Below are 21,991 nucleotides of genomic sequence, written 5' to 3'. Positions count from 1 at the left end.
TAAAGGATAAAACAATAAGAATTATGAAAGTGTGAAACAAGAAAAACTATAAAAACAAAAAAGAGAAATTATTTAAAAAAAATAAAACCAAAAATTTTTAACTATGACATAAGAATTTTTTAATTTAGACACTGAAATTTTTTAAACGTAATACATAAAATAGAATATTGCAGTTTTTTTATTTTTTTTGAAAAAAGAAAAAGAAGACGATAATAACAATAAGAAAGAATTGTACAAAAGCATAAAACTAAATGTTGTAGTTTTTTTTTTAAAAAAAGAAAAAAACAACAACATTGAAAAAAAAAAAAAGAAAGAGGATGATGATGATGGAGAAAGAAAATGAAATAATAATGAGGAGAATAATATAACGAAAAAAAAAAGAAAAACAAAAAGAAGGTGAAAAAAAAAAGTGCCTACATAAATTATGATTTGATTGGTAACTAAAAAAAATTAATTGTCTAGCATTTCTCACCTCGTATAATGTTGTCCTGCTAATATTTTATGTTATCGCATAAACATCTAATAAAACAAACTAACGAAAAAACTACAAAAAACATCTTTTAGAAATTTTATATACTAAAAAATTACAAGAACAAAAAATTATAAAATTTTATAGACTAAAAATTATAAAAACTAATAACGTGCAAATGAAGGAAAATTGTGTATCCTCGAGCATTAGTAGCTACGATCTAGCTTCTTTGTTGTTTGTTACTTTGCTGCTCCTGTTGGCTGCTGGATTTTGGGATGAGACTATCCTCTCATTTTCCCTTCGGATATAAAACAATAAGCCCCCCTAAAAAAACATGCGATTTAACAATATAGTCATAAAATTACTACCTTTTTTAAAATAAATGTCTATTTGGACAGACTGTTATATTAAAAACTAAATGTATCCGAATACAATTATTGTCTACAAACTAGTATACTAAAATCAGAATATGAGCACAGTTTATATATATATAAACTAGTATACTAAACAGTTTATATATATATATATATATATATATATATATATATATATATATATATATATATATATATATATATCATTGTATCAACATAATAATTGACTAATTGTGCTAAAATAGACTAACCTTTTCAGAATAAATATAAAAAAACTAACTTTTAATTAGTCAATACTAACTTATAAATTATTTCTTTAACTCATTTTGAAAGATTTAGAATGAATTTAAAATTTAAGATTTAAAAATTAGATTTTAAAATAAAAAGAAGTTCAAAAAACTTAATTTATATTACTTAAAAAAACTAATTCCCTAATTGAACTCATCGTTTTAATATGAATACTACTGTTAGAAAATTAATATTTTTCAACTAACATCAACCATTCTTTTTAAAATTATTTTATCTTAAAATAGTAGATTCTAAATCATAAACTCTTAACCCTAAACCTTAAATTATAAACATTAAACTTAAATCTTCCAAAAAATAAAAAACATAAATGTAAAAAGAAAAAATTGATTAATTAAAAATTAGTTCGTATATTTTCTCTTTTAATATATCAATTTATATAAATAGAGTTATCCTAAATCGGAAGGAATAATAGTTTACATCAGAAGAGATACGTTTAAAAGGTCAGAAAATAATTTGTAAATGGATTAAAAAATGGTGAATTGGTAAAAATGGATGTATAATGTGTTATGCATGAATGTGGAGCTGACATTTGTCAAAGAGCACAAAACGCAAATAACGTTTTGGCAGGGACGAAAAACAAGGAAGAAAAGTATGCTACAAAACGCAGTTTACGTTTGGCAGGCCCAGACAATCAAAGAACAAAACGTGGCTCTGTGTCCCTGCATGAAAACAGCTTCACTCTTGACCAGTTTTGGAGAAGGCAAAACACAGGTTACGTTTGTCAGCCTACTAAAGCAAATTGTTTGGCAGCCACCTTAGCTGCATGTGTGACACGCGTCACGAAGGATGGTAAATTTGTTTATAAAAGCGAAAACCAAACGCAGATAGGGGTAACGGGGGTGAAACGAGAGTAAAAGAAAAAAGTTGAAGAAGTGAAAGTGAAGTGAAAGTAAAGAAGTGTGAGAGAAGTGGGGGAGAAGAAGAAGTTTACAGTAAAGAATTAAATAATAGTTCGTAATTTTACCAAATCAGAAGAACACATTATTGAATATTTTGATCATTTTAAATGGATAAATTTTTTTTTGATAGTGTTATTGTTAATTTTAATATTATTATTATTGTTATTATTATTATTGTGATTACTGTAACTGTTGTTGCTATTATTATTAATGTTGTTATTGTTATTGTTGTTATTATTATTATTATTATTAATATAATTATTTTTTAATAATAAAAAAAACTGTGTAATAAATTTTTTATTATCTTTAATAAATTTTTTATTATTTTTTAATTATTTATTTATATTTTTTATCATAGTCGTACTATCTAATAAATTAAAAAATAAATTAAAAGTTTGTTATTATTTTTAAATAATTTATTATTAATTATTATGATACGGTTGTGTAAATATATTATTAATATTTTCTAATAATAAATAAATAATAATGTGTAATAATAGTAATAAATTATAATTGTTTTTTAATGGAAAGTAAATAATGTTTAATAATTGTTTATTATTTATTAATAATTTATGATTATTTTTTAAGATAATAATAATAATAATAATACATACTGTTTAGTTACTGGTGGTTATTATTATTATTATTATTATTATTATTATTATTATTATTATTATATGAATAGTAGTTGTGTTTTATTACACCGATATTATTATTATTGTGTCTATAATATGAATAATAATTGTGTTTTAGTGTACCGGTAGTCATGATATAGTTATTGTTATTGATATAGTTATAGTTATAGTCATGATATAGTTATTGTTATTGATATAGTTATAGTTATAGTTATAGTTATTGTTATTATTATTATTATTATTGAATACTGACTAACAGTTATCATTATTTTCTAGTAATAAATAATAAATAAATACTTATGATTTTTTAATAATTTATTATTGTTAATTTTTTTTGAATAAATTATTAATTGATATTACGTAGAATTTAATAATTATCATTTTTTTATTTGCAGGCTATCAGAAATTTATTGTCAAGAAAATTGGATCTGCCAGATACCTTTAACGAAGTAGCTGCAACGACATTGGCATCGACTGAGTTTCAACACGTTTTGCGAGTAGGCGAAATGAGAGGTCATTCTGCACTACTGAGTGCTTTGGTGGAACGCTGGAGGCCGGAGACTCACACATTTTATCTTCCAGTCGGTGAAGTGACGGTGACGCTGGAAGATGTCAGCTATATTCTTGGTCTCCCGATTAATGGAGAGCCTGTTATGGGTAGAACAGACAGCAGTCACCAGTTCTTGGTGGAGAACTGCATTGTGTGTTTTGGTCGAGAGCCCGGTCTGCAAGATCACGTGTTGGGGAAGGTCAATATTGCTTGGGTCCGCCAGTGTAGAGACACCGAGTCATGTGATACTCAGGAGTCTCTTGAGCGGTATGTCCGGGCGGACATTTTATGCGTGCTCGGAACAGTTGTGTTTCCGGATAAGTCAACGGCTTCATTGAACTCGAAGTTTCTACCGCTACTTCGTGATTTCCACCGGATTTCAGCATACAGTTGGGGGGCAGCCAGTCTGGCACACCTATACAGATCGTTGTGTTGTGCATCACGATACAACTGCAAGGAGATGGATGGCCCACTGATACTGCTTTTTGTTTGGGTGTGGGAGCATATGTCGTGGCACCTATACCCCGCGATCAGCTCGGCGATGATGGTATTCCACTTGTCCGACGGTATTGACTTTTATCGTTATCGTTATTGTCATTATTATTATTATTAATTTGTTACTCCTACTAATATTGTTATTCTATTTTTTGTTAGGTGGAGTCATTGGCGCCGACATACTAGATATACACAGCGGCCTACGACATGGGAGTTGACAGTGTAAGTTGTAACCATTAATGTTCAATGTTTTTATTCAAAATAATAGTTTTTCTAATCGGCCTCTTGGTAACTAATGTGCAGTTTATATGGCGGCCATATATGGGAGTTGGGGTTCCGGATTTCCTCGCTGCCCAGATGGTTATGTGCTCCACCCAGTCGCTGTTAGTGTCATTTGAGTGCATAGAATGGCACCCGACAGACCGAGTTAGACGACAGTTCAGGATGCAACAGCTTCCACCAGGCCCGGCGTTCGACCTTGGTCGTGATCACTGCAAGCGCTTGACAGGGGCACAAAGCCATGACTAGGGAGAGATTTACAGTCAATGGGTTAACAGATGGAGATTTGACCGCTATAACACATTGCAGTTAGGCGAGGAGATTATTGACTTTCATCCTCTCCCAGTGTACTACGAGTGGTACACACAGAAATATGGAATTCACCTGCGTCTATCGGATAGAGTTGCAGGTGAAGAGGTCGGCGCTGATGAACCACAACAGCAACAGGAAGAACCAGCTGGCCCTCAGCAGCAAGTCCTGCCTCATGAGGAGCAGGAACATGTATTATTATTAATTACTAGTATTATGATTATTATTATCAATGTTTAGGGTTATAAATTGTTATCAGTAATTACTATTAATTGTATTTAATTAATAATTAGGTGCCGCCATATGAGCACCACTATCAGGTCCCGGCATATGAGCACCAGGTTCAGATGCCGACATATGCCCAGCAGTTTCAGGATCTGGCATATGCCCAGCAATTTCAGGATCCAGCGTATGCCCATCAGTTTTAGCATCCGGCATATGCCCAGCAGTATCAAGATCCGGCATATGCCCAGCAGTGGCCGGCATATCAGCAGCAGGCAGCATATATACCGGAACCACAGCCACCTCAGGCACCTGAGCCCTACATACCACAGCTGGTGATTCCAGCCGAGGGTCACTTTAGTCCGTTGGGTGGATCTGACACAATCAGCTTCTCTTAGGTCCTGCGAGATACAGATTTTCTATCCCCGCTGTCACCGCAGGAAGGGCCTGCTACATCTCAGCATTCTGGTGGTCGCCGAGCCACTTCAGGTCATGCCAGTGACTTCGACTTTGATGATCCGACCGGTGATGTAGATCCGTCCGGTCCTTCCGCACCACCACGCGGCCAATTGTTTGATTTGAATTAGTACCCAGAGCGGGACGAGGGAGACTTGGGATACGACTTGCAGCACTGGTATGATCTTGGTGGAGCGAGTGCTCCGAGGATGAGCGGCTCCGGTTTGTATGACACTGGTGGTGCGAGCATGACAGATTTTGGTGGTCCTGACGTTGGCAGTGGGGTTGATGCCGGTGTGTCGCAAGGTCATCCGTATAACATACGGACACAGACTGCGCCTCCGGACAAATACACCCCATCCTTGTATGCGAAGAAGGCACCGAGAAAGTAGTTTGTTCTAGTTGATATTGTATTTAGCATTGTATTCAGATTTGTATTCAGTGTCATATCTTATATTTAGATGATTGTGTTCAGTTTTATTATTATGACAGATTTAGCTTTGTTCCAGTGTAACTCTGTTTGGATCAAAAATGTTTGTTCTCTATCAAATTAAATATCGAGGTTAAAAACTTTATTTATTATAAATTGTTAACTAGGTTAAAGTACATGACGAGCTTACAAAAAAAGTAACATATAATTGTAAAGTAGGTCAAAACAAAGTTACATTGAAAAGCTTAACAACTAATGACCTCCAGCGGAGCTTGGACCTGCGCGCTGAGGACATCGACTGCGGCTATGTCCCTCGCGTCCACATGTAGTGCACCGACGAGGACCACGCATATCACGCGAATCCATCTCATTCAAGTAGCGGGTTGACTTCGGTCTTCTTTTCGTCGCGCGCCTCAATGTCCAGTTGGCGATCACCTTCGCTCCTTCGTATCTATCCCACGTGGAGGGGTCACCCATCAGAACGAACTCGCCTCTATACAGCTTGCAAATTTCAGAAATCGTGTACACATCGTGCACGTACACTTGCCAATCAAGACGTTGGTTGGCGCAACATGCAAACACGTGACGACATGGAAGTCGCTCGACCTGGAAATGGCCACAGTCGCAGTGTCGTTGCGCAAGGTTAACAGTGTAAATGGTACCATCTTGCATTTCGCAAACCTCAAACATCTCGTTGCGCCTATCGAACCGGTTGACCACAATGTTTCCTGCACGTCGGAAGCTTTCTTCAACTCTCTTCGTTGCAAATTCTGAATACGTGAATCCGTTGCGGCGACACTCATGAGCCTCGGTACTCTTCCGAGTGAACAACTCATTCAGCCGATAAAAAGTTGACTGGACAAGGGCAGTTACAGGAAGGTTGCGTGCACCTTTCAAGACAGAATTTATGCACTCTACCAAGTTTGTCGTCATATGTCCCCAACGATGACCACCATCGAATGCCAACACCCATCTCTCAACACCGATCTCATCGCACCATTGAGTATATGCCTCACCCCGCTCTTTAAGCCTTTGGTAGTTTTTGTTGTACTCCTGCTCCGTCCTAGAATAGCCTGTTGAACAAACCATTTAATCATAAGCAGATGCCACAAATTTACTATGAATAGAATCATAACAGCAATTTAAAATACCTGTATTCACCACAAGTTTATGCAAATATGGAGCCTTGAACCTCCTTAAGAAGTTGGACCCGATGTGCCTGATGTAATACATGTGCCACGCCCTTGGTGGTGACCATGCACCGTTACTGCGAGCTATTGCAGCGTCGATGGAGGTATGACGGTCAGAAATAATACCCACACCATCAATGGTAACAACATATCTCCGCAAATTGGTTAGGAAAAATCCCCACACGTCTGCTGTCTCGCCCTCGACAATTGCAAATGCAATAGGCACAATGTTTTGATTCCCATCTTGTGCAACTGCTACCAGAAGTGCTCCTTTATATTTTCCGTATAGGTGCATGCCATTAACCTGCACCAGTAGCTTGCAGTGTTTGAATGCTACAATACACGGATAGAAGCTCCAAAAAACGCGGTGCAAAACTCTTACACCTTGAACCTCCTCACTCTCATGGTAAACGGGGAGCGTTTTAATTTGAACACGAGACCTTGGCATATTCACTGTCATTGCTTTCAACCATACTGGCAGAGTCTGGTAAGAAACTTCCCAATCACCAAAAATTTTTGCGACAGCTTTCTGCTTTGCCAACCAAACCTTGCGGTAGCTCACAATATAGTTGAACTTGCCTTGAACTTCTGCAATAACAGGCTTCACCTTTATTGAGGGGTCTGCTTTGACCAACGGCCTAATGGCATCTGCAATTGTGTCTGAGTCCAACTTGGCATGATCTTGTGAAATCGTGCCCATGATGCACGTGTGCTTGCCATTGTATCTCCTGATCTCCCAACAAGCTTTTTTCGAATCAAACTAGCTCGGATAAGCCAGTCGCACCCTGCACCATACCCCTTGCATTTTGCATAGAATGTCTGCGGCTCAGACTCATACACAGTGTAATCAACTCCTCTAGAGATAGTGTAGCTTTTGATTGCAGATATCACCGACTTTCACGAACCAAATTCCATTCCAACACTAAACTCGTCATCTTCCGTCGCAACGTTGCCTTCACCTACGACATGCGCACCGCCATCAGTCAGACAAGGCAAATAAAATAAGCACTATAGAAAACTTCAGTTAATAATTATGACATACCTGTATTCGCATACTCAGGAAATTCCGGAACATGCATGGCTTCAAGATTTAGAGTCCGCATAAAGGACGGAATACCAAACGAGTGTTGGCTTACAATCGCATTTGCTTCATCTTGCACCGCCGGATTACCTACCAAGTCTCCATCATCGTTTTCGTCATCGACTTCATAGTTAGCTTCGAATTCGTCTTCACTGTCATTATTATCTTCTTCCCAATCTATATCTCCGAGCTCATCAACATTAATCTCGTCGCCGACCATACTCATCCCCGACTGCTGTTCAAACTCAACGTACAACTCTATCATCGGCACGTGAGATCGGGTTTGTTGATAAATATACAACATCTGTTGCATTGTCAGTGATGGGTATTATTTGAAACTGTATTAACCCACCAAATATTTGCACAGGACTTCTGTATAAAAGATTGCTCACCCTTTTTAAAATGTGGCTTTGAATGTTATTGCAAAGACCATTTTGCAACTCGACAAAACCCATAGTACATGGAATGGCAAATGACAACGGACATTCACAAACAAAAGTCACTCTTTCATGTATATTTGTTATAACCTCACCGTTATAATATACTCGCAAGTTTGCAACACCTTCCATAACTTCAGCCTTAACTAACTCTATTTTTTTGACACAGTTATCTGCCAAAAAAATACCCCACTAAGGACTTTATGCAAGAAAGAACAAGAAAAGTGAAGATGAAGATGAACATCACCGGACTTCATATTTATAGGCAAACTTGTGAATTTTAATATTATTTTGTGTACAAAACACAACCTGTGTTTTGGGGCTTCCAAGAAAAAATTTCTGACAGTAACAAAACGCAACCTGCGTTAACAAAACGCAACCTGCGTTTTGTGGACTTCAAAAAAATTTTTTTTTTCTAACTTAGTAAAACGCAACTTGTGTTTAGTATTAAACCGAAAAAAAAAACCCAAAACATAAGCTACGTTTGGTGTATTTTAAAATTCAAAAAAATAAACAAATACAAAACGTAAGTTACGTTTTGTCTCTGACCCATAGCAGTGCAATATTTTGCTATGCCTCCATTTCATGGTGTTACACCATGAGCTTCTCCATTTCTTAAAAAATGAGCCTTAACAAGTTTGTGAAACTAATGACTGGAACATTTCGATAATATAGTTATTTTACAACGAAAAGTTCAAATAAATATTCTAACCCTCCCATAAATAGACAAGCTGGCCTTGTAGTTTTGTACTTTGAACGGAGATTGAAAGAATGAGAATTTTTGAAAAACAACCAAAAGGAACGCAATAATCACATTCCATTGGTGTGTTACTTTCCAGTGGAAAAGCCAAACCAATGTTTTGATGAGAAAAGAGGTGCTAAGTTTCAGGCGTCCATTTTAGAAGCCAAAAAAGAAGAGTTGAGCCTACTTATAGGAGGATCGTGATCAATATTGATCAAACTGACCCAACGGTATGCAATAGCTTTCATCGCCTCCCTGGTAGGATATCTGAGAATGAGAAATCATTAAACGGTGGCCCTGTAACAAGAAAGAAACCAAAAAATAAGTGCCAAATTCCATGTGATTCGGAATCAGGGGAAGAAAAAGGGACAGTGATCCAGTTCATGCCAAAGTCAAACAGCAAATTCAGATTCATATAGTCAAGCCACAAGCAGGTATTGCACCAATGCACGGGCAAGTGTGCAGGAGAGTTGAGCAATGACAAAACAAGATACAATTCCCTTCGTACTCCAAATGTGAAAAACATGAAAGTAATGCTGATAAAAAGAAGATTAAATCACCTAAAGTACCAATGAAAGATTAAAAGTTGACAAAAATATTTCTAAGATAATTACCCAAATCAGTCCCTAAGGATTTTAAAAGCGGACATTTTAGTCCCCAAGAAAAATTAATACGAAAACATTCCCAAAGTTTTACTCCAGTAGACAAATTAGTCCTTAGTTCATTTTTTGGCAAAATAATTACCCAAATCAATTTTCAAAAATTTTAAAAGCAGACATTTTAGTCCCTAAGACAAATTAATACACAGATCAATCCCCAACTTTTTTTTCTGTCAGACATAATAGTTCCTCATCCATAAAAAAAAGTAAAATAAAATATAATTCTTATTATTATTAATTGTACAATAATACTGTACCATAATTTTTTGGACAAAAATAATGATAAATTTATTCATTAGAATCTTATGTATGTATTTATAATATAAAAAGAATTTTTGCATAAAAAATATAAAAAGTGTATATATATATTGTCACTCAATAATAATAATAATAATAATAATAATGTTGTTCAATAAAGTTATTAGAGATTATTCTACAAGAAACTCAAGGTTGAAACCATTTGATATTTTTGTATTTAATATAACTTAACTTGGTGTGATAACTAGAAATTAAGTATAATCAAAGTTATTCTTCTATTTTCACTTGAATCTCAACTTATTCACCAAATTATCAATTAACTCAAAAAGCTAACTGAATTCCTACTTCATAATTAGACTAATTTAACATACACATCCATGTGGCATATATATTATTTTTCTTTGATTTATAATGTGTGGAAAAACCATGTTTAACAAAAAAAAGTGTGTCAAATTTGTAACTTAATTCCATATGCATAATGTCAAATTGTCAACAAGAATCCGACAATTTCCTATTTTAAAAAATCTGTTTGTATTAAAAGAAAATATTTTAATTTGGATTTCAAAGTATCAGTATTCACCTTACTTGTTTCCAACGAAAAGAGTGTATTAATATACTAATGTTATCATCCACATGCACAAAGCTAAACTAATAATAATAAATGTTGACATATAGTAAAAGTAAATTGGATAGAAGGACTGCTAGAAAAAAAACGTTGGGGATTAATCTGTGTATTAAATTTCCTTAAAGGCTAGAATGTTCGTTTTTAAAATCCTTGGAGACTGATTTGGATAATTACTCCGTCGGAAAATAGACTAGGAACTGATTTGTCTGTCAGAGTAAAACTTTGGAAATTGATCTATGTATTAATTTTTTTTGAAGACTAAAATGTTCACTTTTAAAATTCTTGGAACTGATTTGGGTAATTACTCTATTTCTAAATGAAAAAAATAACAAAAATGCACTCAAGATTTAAAAATGAAACAAAAAAAACAAATATTCGAGATATATTCTCGAAAAGGATTTTAGATATCAAATTTTGAATTTTTTTTTGCAAGCATTAATAATAATTAAAAAAACACATTTTTATCATTAAAATTATGTACTTTGCGTCAAGCGATTTGTTATGCGACTTTTTATTGGTGGCCTACATTTTTTTAAAACAAATGAAAAATAAAAATCAAAAGATAGAATTTTGCTTTAATTTTTTGCATAAATCTTCTAAATAGTAATCCAAATGTTTCAACAAAAATTCGAATCAAATTTGCAAACCGTTTGTCAAATACAAATATTGCTTGTTACTCAAAAAAAAAAATTTATATATATATTTTTTATTATTTTTTATCATGCTTTTAAACCCTTTGGAGAAAGTTTAGTCATTTTAATCGTTTATAGATAATTTTGTCAGCAACTAAACGTTTTTGATAGTTCACCTGAAAAGAATAACCAATTGATATGAACGGAAAGCATTTCTCACCTTCTTGTTCCCCTAGAATGTAAAAAGGAACGTGTGCAATCATCTTTGTTGCAACTTGATTCCAATTTATGCTGCCAACTTTGCCTGTTGGAGACCGTGAAGGCCCCAATATGGATGCGCATATAGCAGGATCATTCATCAGAGCCAGGAAATCGCATGCACGTCTCCACACCCTCACATCTGAAATTCGAGAACGGGCCACCTGGGATATAGACCCTTAATTAGAGGGCAGAAAATTGCTAATTCCTTCTTATGCTTTGCTTTATGAAACCACTGAAATACCTTGCCCAAGGATACACGTGCTCTTGGTGCTAATTCGCGATGGTGTGTAGCAAGCTTTGAAATGGCTGTTATAACAAAACATAGAAGCCTCGATTGTGATGACCGTCTGTAGTTATCCTTATCAGGACCAAGGGACACCTCCTGCGTCATGCCGAGACGACTTCCAGGTAAAGAAAGTAGATCACATCATCACACAAGTACCCAAGAAACATTGCACGTGAAGCAGCAAGTTTATCCTACATCCATACCTAGAGGAAAGGTTTTCATACAAAAGGAGCTCTAAACTCTCAAAAAGCTCACGAGCTTCGTCTTTGTGAGATTCACCACCTCCACCATGCTCTCCAATGGCCCAGCATAATTGCAATGCCAATTCTGTCTAAAGTAAATCCAATGAATTCTTAACCCTTAATTGTTTTGTTGCATCCCTCTCTGGGAAATAGTTAAAATATTTGCAGGCTAACCTTTTCTGGGCTGTCATAAGCTTCTCCAAGTCTGTCCATTATAGGTTTCTGGAATAAAATCACACAAGCATAAGCTTTGCAAAAAAGAAATGGTAAGTGCTCTAAAATCACAGAACTAAAGGAATATGTAACAGTATTTTAAATATAAAAATGCAATTATAAGAAAAAGCAATATGGGGCACAACCACACAAGGCACAGCCGAAAAAGGGGGAAAATTGTGTATGAGCAGCATATATTGGTGTCAAGTACACGTATAGATTATGTCAATATCAAACTTCTATGACACTTGGAATCTATCAATGTTCACATATTTTTTCTGACTCCAATGTGGCAGAACACGACACATATATGGTCGTTTAAATTTTGAAAAGGAAAAAGAAGTAGCACACAAATAATGAGTTTATTTTAAACTTCAAAACAATTTTTAACAGTAAAAGAAAATAAGGCAAGATTGAAGCTTATACTAAACCATAGAATTCAAGCCAATTAATCAAAGATGAGTGCAATTATCATATCTGAATGAGGTGGTGAACACTAAGCATTCATGGGCTTACTACAAATATGATACACAATAGGGCATAATAGCGTCGTTTGACCCATGTAGCAGATCCCACCTAATGGGATAAGGCGTTGATGTTGAAGCTTATACTTGTGATGTATGTCCATGCCCATTTGGACGTCTTTTAAGTTTGTCTCTTACCATATTTTTATCACGTCAGATTCTGTGTGTGTGCATGTGTATGTGTGTGTGCATGCACACATAATCTTCATGTTCACATAGCACAATCAGTGTATGCTATTGCAAGGAGATCTATGTAGAAACCCAATTAAGGGCTGAACTATATTTGGCGTAAAGAAAAAATAAAACATACTATATTGTGAGAAAGATACCTTTAGAAGAGCAATGAAGTTTGGAGAATGCTGAAAAGTAGAAAGCATAAACTCCAAAAGCCGGTTTCGGACCTGAAGGCACAGTAGAATAGAATATAATGTAATGTTAAAATTCAAAAAAATAAAAAATAAAACAGAAATTCTTATTGACATCGGGTAACCAAAAGTGGAACTGTCCTAAGTCACACAAGGGGGTTCCAATGCATTGTGTTAACTAAATTTAGATGTTCAAGTGAAGAGTCACAAAAACAGACATTTATGGAAATAAGAAATTAATGAGAACTGTGAGAATACAATTTTCTTTTAAGACCACAAGGTACTCCTACAGAAAGCTAAATAACAAATGGCTGGTCTGTGCTCTACAGAACTAGAAAAGCAGCTTCATGTATTGTCAGATGCCAGTTCTCAACAGATATTCTAACAGTGTGTCATAATCATAAGAGAAGAAATAGTCAGTACCTCATAAGAAAATACTTTATCTGGAAATAGGGTAGCAAATCTTGACATAAGAAGGGGAATCAATGCACAGATCAGAGCTGCAAATTTAAAAGAGGAAGAAAGCTGTAAAAGCAGCAAGATCATGAATATATTTCCCACAACAGAATTCATCGATCCCAGTGTAATGCACCAATACCAGGTTAAATGAACATTGAGATTGAATAAAACTTACAGTCGTTGACATCACGCAATGCTATAGAGAAGTAAACATCAAGAAGATGGGGTGCCATGCTAAGTACTGCTTTCAGCCTATCAGAGTAAGGACTATTAGCAGCAGCCTGCAATAGAGTTGCCATCACTGGAGATGACCAAGGACGTTCCTGGCATAAAATAGAATTACATTAGAAACATAAAAAGAAGCTTAATGCTAAAGAACCATCCTAAAATTATAATGCAAATATAATATTTAACAGATAGTAAGGTAACCATACAGCGATACCATCATTTTCATCCTTTAAAAGCTCGAGGAACAAAGGATCAGATACATCAATTGCACTGTTATCGTCAGATTCAAAATCTCCTCCACCATCTTCTATTGTTGAACCAGTGTAGGCTTCATCCATAAGGGCAAGTAGCATCTGCATTCAAAAAGTGCCAAATTCACCTAAATTTCAAATTTAGGGAAGAGTGACTCTACTTTTCTTTTCTTTTTGTTTTCCAAAATTTTATTTTATTGAAGATTACCTTAGGAGCAGTATTCTGCTGAATCGAAGCTATGCTATTTCCAATAAGTGGTCCTGAGCTTTTTTCCACCCTCTCCAATGCCACTACCAAAACTAGGGGGCAAAAAAGGCAAGAAAATGTAAGAGATCATGTAATTGTGCCGATGCATGGAAGTTAAGTGTTTCTTATGATAGCCTTTTTAAGTAGTAAAAGTATTTACCTGTTTCAATTTATGTATAGGATTCCATTTTTCTTATTATTAGTCTCTCTTTTATTATGCTAAGGTATTTACCCATTTAGATTTATGCATAGGATTCCATCTGATTCAAGGTACACAACTAACTAACACCCTTTGGTCCAACTCCAATATTTACTTTTTCAATAATTCCTTTACTTTAAACTCCCGAATTCTACAATAAAGGGTTAATTTAGGTTCTCACTAGTGTTTAGACAATCTAAGTGGAAAGGAGTTATGTTTCTCCATTAAGTAGCATGCGAAAACTGATGTTTCTACTTTCTTTAATTTGTTGTTACATGACCAAAACTTTATCTTCTTATTCCTTAATGCATAATTGTATTTTTTGCTATCCTATTTGTTTGGGCATCCTACATATAGTTATTTTGGTTTGCACCCTACAATCACTATCACTTGATCGTTGACACCTTATGCTGCCAATTTTTCTATACTCCCCTTGCAACTCATAAATTCACAATTATCCACGCAAAGCTTTCCACATGAATTCTTTATTGAAAAGGCATTTATCACGTCCATGACCCAATTCATTATTATAAAATTTCAACTGTACGTATGCCATGCTTGTTGCAAGCCTTTATATAGAGACTCGTATTTCATAAAGGAAGAGGATTATGTTAGGTACTCAACAGGTCATTAACATACAAGAGAAATAAGTTATAACATTTTTCTATGAAAAAGTAGAAGTAAACAATACATGAATGGTCATATGAACTTACTCGGCAAGTCTATTAAATATGGGAATAACGGAATAAATGATCCAGGTGACATCAATCCAGGGAAAGCTTTCAAAAATTGTTTCTCTAATCTGCAAAAGTGGGTGTAACAATTGTTTGTCAAAATCTCTATTAGGCACACTAACAGAATGCAACTACATACAAGTTACGTGAAATATCTATGTAATGTTTCTTTAGGCTTCTTTTCATTTTAGCAAATATTCCTGCAACATGTAAAAAAGGGGACTGACTGTAAGGGAACGGAAAATATTTTAGTAATTGAATAATCAAATAGAAGGGTAAGGCATCTAGCTTCTATGGAAGGGGAAATATCTAACTGGAATTTTTGTTAAAGCTATTCTTGAGTTGTGTTGAATCTATTGTTGTTACTGCTGTTCTTGCTGTTTTTGGTGGTGGTGAGGATGAGGGTGGGGTGAAGGGGAGAGAGGCGGAGATGAGATAATGATGGTGGGGGGGTGGGGGAGGTGGTGTAGCTGAGTGTGGGTTGAAGGCAAGAGGTGGAAGTGAGATGGTGATGATCATGTCGATCTTATTAGGGGAAAATTTCGTAAAACTGAATTTGACCATATGTTAATTGTAAAAAATTTAACCTCAATGGTAAAATCGAAATTTATTTGAAATGTAAAAAACAAAATTGAAACAAATTAAACGTCAAGGGTATTTTAGAAACTTTTTGAAAACTTCAAAGATAAAAAATATACTTTACCCAAAATAAATAAATAATCAAAGAGAACCAAAATGCAAACATAAACATAGCAAAGCCACAGAGTCCTTAAACATGATTGTAAGGGTAAAAAGACCATCAGCTTTTCACCAAGTAATCTTATCCCAAAGAATTTTCCTTGACGCTATAAATGTTACACTCCAAACAAAATGGATCTAAGAGCAACATGGACAGCCTAAAGCAACAACAACTTGGTTCTTACATCTACCAAAACCAGCAAAACTAGTTATCAAAAACTGGTCCAATAATAGGCACACCCTAACACTCCAAAAAAATAATAAAAGAATTACAATGTTTATCAGCCTTTTCAGAAGAGCTATATATGCCATTAAGACCCAATCATATTTTATTCCAGTCATACTTGAAAATTGAGGATAAAGTTCAATCGTTAATTTCTTCTAATATGCAGTTAAACAGATTTCTTTTTCAATGTTTATCAACCTTTTAAGAAGATGCTAATCTGATTTTTGTTATACCTACTTGAGATACTTTGTTTTTATCATTTTAAGATCAACTGATCAAGATGCACGCAATAGAGCTTAGATCAGCAATTAATTGTCTATTTGTCTCTATTCATTCAGAATATGTTGGAATTTGTTGGTTAAACTCCCATCCACACGTAGCGCAAAATAAAATTTAAAAAAAATTAAAGAAAAAAGGAAGGAAAGAAAGAATGCATACCTTTCACCATTCCAAGCGATCAGTTTTAACAACAAAGGAAAAAACTGCCAAATGAATTATGATAGCTAATTTCAGATAGTGGAATACTGGTATAAGTCTACAAGAAGAATGTTACAAAGGCAGAAGGGAACATGCTCAAGAATCAAGATGTTAATATGATTGAACTTTTCACAGTTCAACTTAGATTCTAGAATCAAGAAACCTACCCGTCTCCATTTTCCAAAGCTAAACATATGGAGATGGGAATAGAAACTATAGATCAGAAAATTGAATCAAACAGTGACATATTTCTGCCATACCCAGGATTCAATAACTAAAATAGTATACATATAACAAATAATATTCATTTTGTCAAGCAACTATTTTCTCATACCAAACTTCTTAATTTACTGACTGGGAAAACTTTAGGTGCGATTTTCTTCTAAGGTTTAGCCAAACAGTGTCCTAAGGCATTGGTTAAGAGAGTTAAAAAAAGAAGGCTTTGACTGTTTCAATGTATTAGCATCAGATTCAATGGATTGAAAACTTAAAAAAATTATATTTTCCATTTAAAATCTTGTTTGTGGTATCCTTAACTAGTGTCATTAGGACTCTTGTTAGCAAGACCCTTTAGCTTCTCTTCTTTTTCGCTCGAAAACACTGAAAGAAATATATCCGCGAAAAAACAAGTAGAGCTTAGGTCATACCTGAGGCAATAAGTTAGGGAAAGAACTTAGAAGCTTCTTCTTGTTGGAAACTATAAATTCGACTGTTGCTTCTGCCACAACCGGATCAGCAAACTCCCTGCAATAGGATACAAATATGTCACAAGAGTAATAAGCCCTGTTTTGATGATAACTTCCTAAAATAAAGCTAAAAGTAGAAAGCCTAAGTCCCTGAAAATCATTGAGAGTCTATTCACTCCCTCTTCCTCCCTTCCATTCCCATTATTAAGACTTCAGATAGAGTGAAATGCAGCATTTGAATCGTTAATGAGAAAATAAGAATTAAACCACATGCATAACTATCCATATAATTTGAAACCAAACGAAAATATATCAAAATATATAGAATCACCTGCTCAAACACGAACGAAAAAATGTCCTAAGACTAGGATCAGCATCATGAAGAACAACCTCTCCAAAGTCTAGAAAAAACTGAAGAATTGCCTAAGAAATGAGAACGAAAGGAAGAAAAATCGTAAGTTTTCTATCCGAAGTGCTTTCAAAAATATAAATCAAAGTGATGATAAGAATGGAGATAAACCAATAAGAGAAGGCCGTTGGAGGTTCGAGATTGAGAACGGGAAGCGACGGCTCGATGGAAGATCTTGTTAACATGCGGATAAACCCTAGCTACCAAGTCCTCCGAATTCTTAGACTTGCAAATTTCGTAAAGCTTCTTCACCTAATCAAAATTCAGAAAAACAAAGTAAGAAATAATTAAATAATAATTTTGTTACGAAAGAGGGAAATATGGGGAAGAGTTAGTTACGGAATGAAGAAGAGAGGGATCGGAAGCGGGGTCGTTGGCAGTGTTGGAGTCTCTGGAGCTGTTGGAGAGCGTTCGGAGGTAGAAGTCCCAACCTTTGTCGTCTCGCTCCGGCATCGCTGGAAAAAGAAGATAGGGATTGTCGGAGTGAATGAGTTATGGATGGGTAGCAAAAGAGTGATCCTGATCCTGCAACACTGGTACCTCCACTTCCCTGCTCGGCGGGGTTGGGTAAAGCCGTAACTCCTTCGTACTTGACTCGTTAACGATGGGATAAACTGCTTTTTTAGCTTGTGAACGGTGAACCAAACTCGTTAATCTCCGGGTACTATTCCTCAACCTTTTTTGGCAGTGACACGGTAAGCGAAAGAATGAGCTAGCATTATCTTATTTGAAAAATTATAATTTATATTTAAAAAAAATATTTTTCTCCTAATAAATAAATAAAAAATATTTTTATCTTATTTTATCTAAATATAATTGATAGATAAAAAAAAATTTATATGAGATATCTAAACATAAAATTATTTTTATTTTTGTAAAAAATCTTTAAAAAAATATCATTAAAAAGAATCTTTTTTGAGAATAGCGCCCAAACAAACCCTTAATTAAACGGCAAAAGTAAACGTTACATGTAAACTAATTTGGATTGGTCGAGTCAGCTAATTTGTCTGCTTAAATAAGTATTGGAGGTTTGAATTTCGCCTTGTGTATGCAACAATTCGTAGTTTAAATCCGCCGGTAGTTATTAATTCAATTATTAGTGAATAATATATTACCGTCGAATTTAATCGTATAAATTTTTTTACCGTAATTAGCGACGGACGAAAAAATTCGCTCTTAAACAATTACCGGCGACGTTTATACAGTCGAATTATTTCGATACTAAATCCGACAGTAAAAAGATAAAAAAAATTGTCGATAAATTTGACGGTATCCAGCAAATTTTATGTAGTGTTTATGCAACAAACAAAGGAAATCATTCACCTACTTGAATATATAAAAATTCATACATCATAAGCACTATAAAATTTATTCATCAAAAACTCTATAAAATGTCTTAAAAACTTATTTAATAGATTCCTAGTTCATCAACCTAAAAGTGGGTCAAATCTCCCTAAAATAAAATTATAAAATATGAAATTAATCTAAAGATATGATTACAAAATTAATCTTAACTAATCTAAATCATATTTGATCTTTTTAGATTAGGTCACATTTGATTTAAATATTTAACATCTAAAATTTTGTTAAATTAGTTTAAATAGATTTGATTTAAATTTTAAACACCTAAAGATATGATAATTAATTTAAAACAAATTTAATCTTGTTAGATTAGATCAAATTAAATTTAAATTTTAAATACTTAAAAATATTAATAAATAAATCAAAATTAAATCAAAGCTTTTGATAAATCCTAACAAAAAATCAAATTTAATTTTAAATAAAATAAATTCAAATTTAGTGCTAGTTAGGATATCGTCTCCCTGTAAATTTAAAAAGAACTTTTGAACTTTTTGTTGTCCTCACTTAACTCAATAAGCCTTGTCTTCTCTTCTTTGACAAATGATTAATGCATTTTTTCAAGTATAGTGCCGCTAAGTTAGCACATTATTTTTTAAACAAATTTTTGGTCTCCTTGATCTCCAAGGCCAACATAATATAATTATTCTAGTAATAAGATCTTAAAACATGAAAAGATTACCATTATGTCCATTAACTCTAAAATGATGGAAATATCTTCTTAAACATGTATCATCCTCTCCTTTTTTAAAAAGATTCATCCTCGAATCTACATTTATATCAAAAGAAGAAAAATTAGATATATCAATCACAGCTAAAATATAGTACTCACCAATTAAATTTATGTTACTAGTATTATTGTTGGTACTCTCCAACACTTAGAATGGACCATATTCTTTAATAACAAGTGTAGTTTTTCTTTAAATAAGAAGCTTTTTTTTTTCTCCAATGAATCCAAATCTAATCTTGCTCAAAGATAATATTTTTATGGCCTTTTTTTTACCCACTAAATAGTTGTTATGTCCTTCGTGTTTACTATGTTATGAGTTTTCGTGTGTATAAATTTAACCCTTTTAATCTTATTTTCATCATCTAAAGTAACATTATTTAAAGATAAAGGTATCATATCAAAATAGTCTAATGGTTAAAATCATCCACAATTTCAAGAAAATAACAATCAATAGAGTTATAAATTGCACAATTAGAAGAAAACTAAATATCTTATAAATAATTATCCAAATTACTTTTAACATAAAAGATATGATCATCCAAAATACTAGCATAAGTCAGCACATAATAAAAAATTTTTTAAAATAATTTAGCAATGTGTGAAATCTTTAATATTTTAACATATAATTAAATATATCATTATACTAAATCTGTTTATAATAAAAATAATGCTATATTTATGTTTGCTAATCTTAGGCAAGGCAAGTAAAGTAAAAAATCTATAGAAATATCAATCTAACTATGAATATGAATAAACAAAAGAATGCACAATATATTTAAAAAAATTTAGATTCAACTTTTTTACATACAATAAAATCAGAATACCCCTACATCTTTGAGGTCAATAAAAATATATAAATAACAAACTTATAATTTTTTTATTCAATTATGTCACTTTAAATCAATATTCTCACAACCAATATATATAGAACAAAAATTAAATTTAATTGCATAAAAATTCTTCATATAACCAAATCCTAATAAATTAGGAGTAGGAATAGTGATAAATTATACTTTTTGGACAATTGGTCAATAACCACATTGTTATTACCTTCAATCATATATGGAAAATAATCGAGCAACTTGATCCATTTTGAATGTCTCTTTGTTTAATATCTCTTGAACTATCAAATATAAAACAGATAACATCTTCTCATATGTTAAATACTTGAGATTTGTTTCATATAACTTCTCATTAAAGTATGGAACTTGTTGTTTTTCTCTCTCTTTTTTTTCGATTGTTGGGTTACAAACTCGACCCAAAAAAAGGGAGAGAGTCATTTTTTTTTTCGGCATTGCCATCAAGAATAATGATCAAGATTAGGACAACGCTACTAATATAAAAATGTCCAAGATACAGAAAAATCACACCTAATACAAGAACTAACACCAAATCAAAAAGAGAGTTTTCCAATTAAATACTAGAGCTACAATAATTCTTGTTATGATGTCTCCACTTTTTATTGCAATATTCTGTTTCCAACATTGTATAGAAGACCACATCCCTATTATCAATACCACAATTGCTCACAAAGATCATTTTAGTGATCACATAATTTCTCATTAGCACCATAAGACTTTCCTGTTCTTATTCTGATTATTGACCAATTTTTTTCAATTGTTGATGAATTTGAACTCCTTGTGTGAAATATATTGAACCTTAATATTATTGAAACTTTGCAGAAAATTTTTCAGTTTATTTCTTTCAAAATTTAGCTTCCAATAGTTATCACCTTGTCCTTTGACCCATCTCACCAAGATTGCTTCATTGGTTTTGAAGACCACCCGCTCTAGAATTGTATTACACTCCTCCAGCAAGAATTAAACGGATGCTTCAATGCACTCCACCAAGACATTAACTCTAGAATCTGCGTTCAAAAACTCACATAAAAGCACAACAATATTATTCTCGGCATTCACAAGATAGCCACCCACTGCCATACATTGTTTTGAAGCAACATATTCATCACAAATCCACCAAGAAAATTCATATTCAATGTTCACAACTGGTTCTAGACTACTTGTAGCCCCTTGAACAATAGTTGACTGCTCTTCCTTTCTTCTTTTGTTAAGCATTTCCCATTCTTTTAGCTGGTACATAATAAACTCCCATGCATTCTCCCACGATATATCATTTCTTTCAAAAATAAATTGGTTTCTAATCCAACATATCACCCATACTATTGCAAACCAACAATTTATCCACCTTCTCCTTCCCACTCTCACCACCTCTTGCTTACACCAATATTCAAAGAAACTCCTCACCCCCTTTGGCTTAACCCATATAATTTCTCCCACAACCATAGC

At 33.6% G+C, this 21,991-nt stretch overlaps 2 protein-coding genes across 2 annotated transcripts; both read right to left on the bottom strand.

Moving 5' to 3' along the window:
- Positions 1 to 5,552: 5,552 nt before the first annotated feature.
- On the bottom strand, positions 5,553 to 8,564 carry LOC112789930 (uncharacterized). The gene is made up of 3 exons (XM_025832100.3): positions 7,660 to 8,564; positions 6,579 to 7,576; positions 5,553 to 6,500 (listed from the first exon to the last, which is right to left on the bottom strand). The coding sequence occupies exons 2-3, from the start codon at positions 7,315 to 7,317 to the stop codon at positions 5,680 to 5,682; spliced, it is 1,560 nt and encodes a 519-aa protein (XP_025687885.1). The 5' UTR covers positions 7,318 to 7,576; positions 7,660 to 8,564; the 3' UTR covers positions 5,553 to 5,679.
- Positions 8,565 to 8,700: 136 nt separating this feature from the next.
- LOC112789929 (uncharacterized) lies at positions 8,701 to 18,321 on the bottom strand. Its single transcript, XM_025832099.3, has 16 exons — positions 17,936 to 18,321; positions 17,708 to 17,848; positions 17,519 to 17,610; positions 17,149 to 17,245; positions 16,463 to 16,506; positions 15,040 to 15,128; positions 14,089 to 14,180; positions 13,836 to 13,982; positions 13,577 to 13,724; positions 13,366 to 13,442; positions 12,907 to 12,978; positions 12,015 to 12,062; positions 11,802 to 11,929; positions 11,554 to 11,713; positions 11,272 to 11,473; positions 8,701 to 9,174 (listed from the first exon to the last, which is right to left on the bottom strand). Exons 1-16 carry the CDS (start codon positions 18,047 to 18,049, stop codon positions 9,122 to 9,124), a joined length of 1,704 nt encoding a protein of 567 aa, XP_025687884.1. The 5' UTR covers positions 18,050 to 18,321; the 3' UTR covers positions 8,701 to 9,121.
- Between the last annotated feature and the right edge of the window lie 3,670 nt (positions 18,322 to 21,991).

Source organism: Arachis hypogaea, chromosome 3 (assembly GCF_003086295.3).
Source record: "Arachis hypogaea cultivar Tifrunner chromosome 3, arahy.Tifrunner.gnm2.J5K5, whole genome shotgun sequence".
NCBI lineage: Eukaryota > Viridiplantae > Streptophyta > Magnoliopsida > Fabales > Fabaceae > Arachis > Arachis hypogaea.
Note: the sequence above shows the minus strand (reverse complement) of the source record. Positions and strands in the feature narration are given on the sequence as shown.

Coding starts and splice junctions, on each gene's coding strand:
- LOC112789930 (XM_025832100.3), bottom strand. CDS start 7,317: ATGGGCACGATTTCACAAGATCATGCCAAGTTGGACTCAGACACAATT. Junction 6,501..6,578: donor TAAACTTGTGGTGAATACAG/GTATTTTAAATT, acceptor TTTGTTCAACAG/GCTATTCTAGGACGGAGCAG.
- LOC112789929 (XM_025832099.3), bottom strand. CDS start 18,049: ATGCCGGAGCGAGACGACAAAGGTTGGGACTTCTACCTCCGAACGCTC. Junction 16,507..17,148: donor TCCCTAACTTATTGCCTCAG/GTATGACCTAAG, acceptor TTCATTTGGCAG/TTTTTTCCTTTGTTGTTAAA. Junction 13,443..13,576: donor ATTGCGTGATGTCAACGACT/GTAAGTTTTATT, acceptor TTAAATTTGCAG/CTCTGATCTGTGCATTGATT.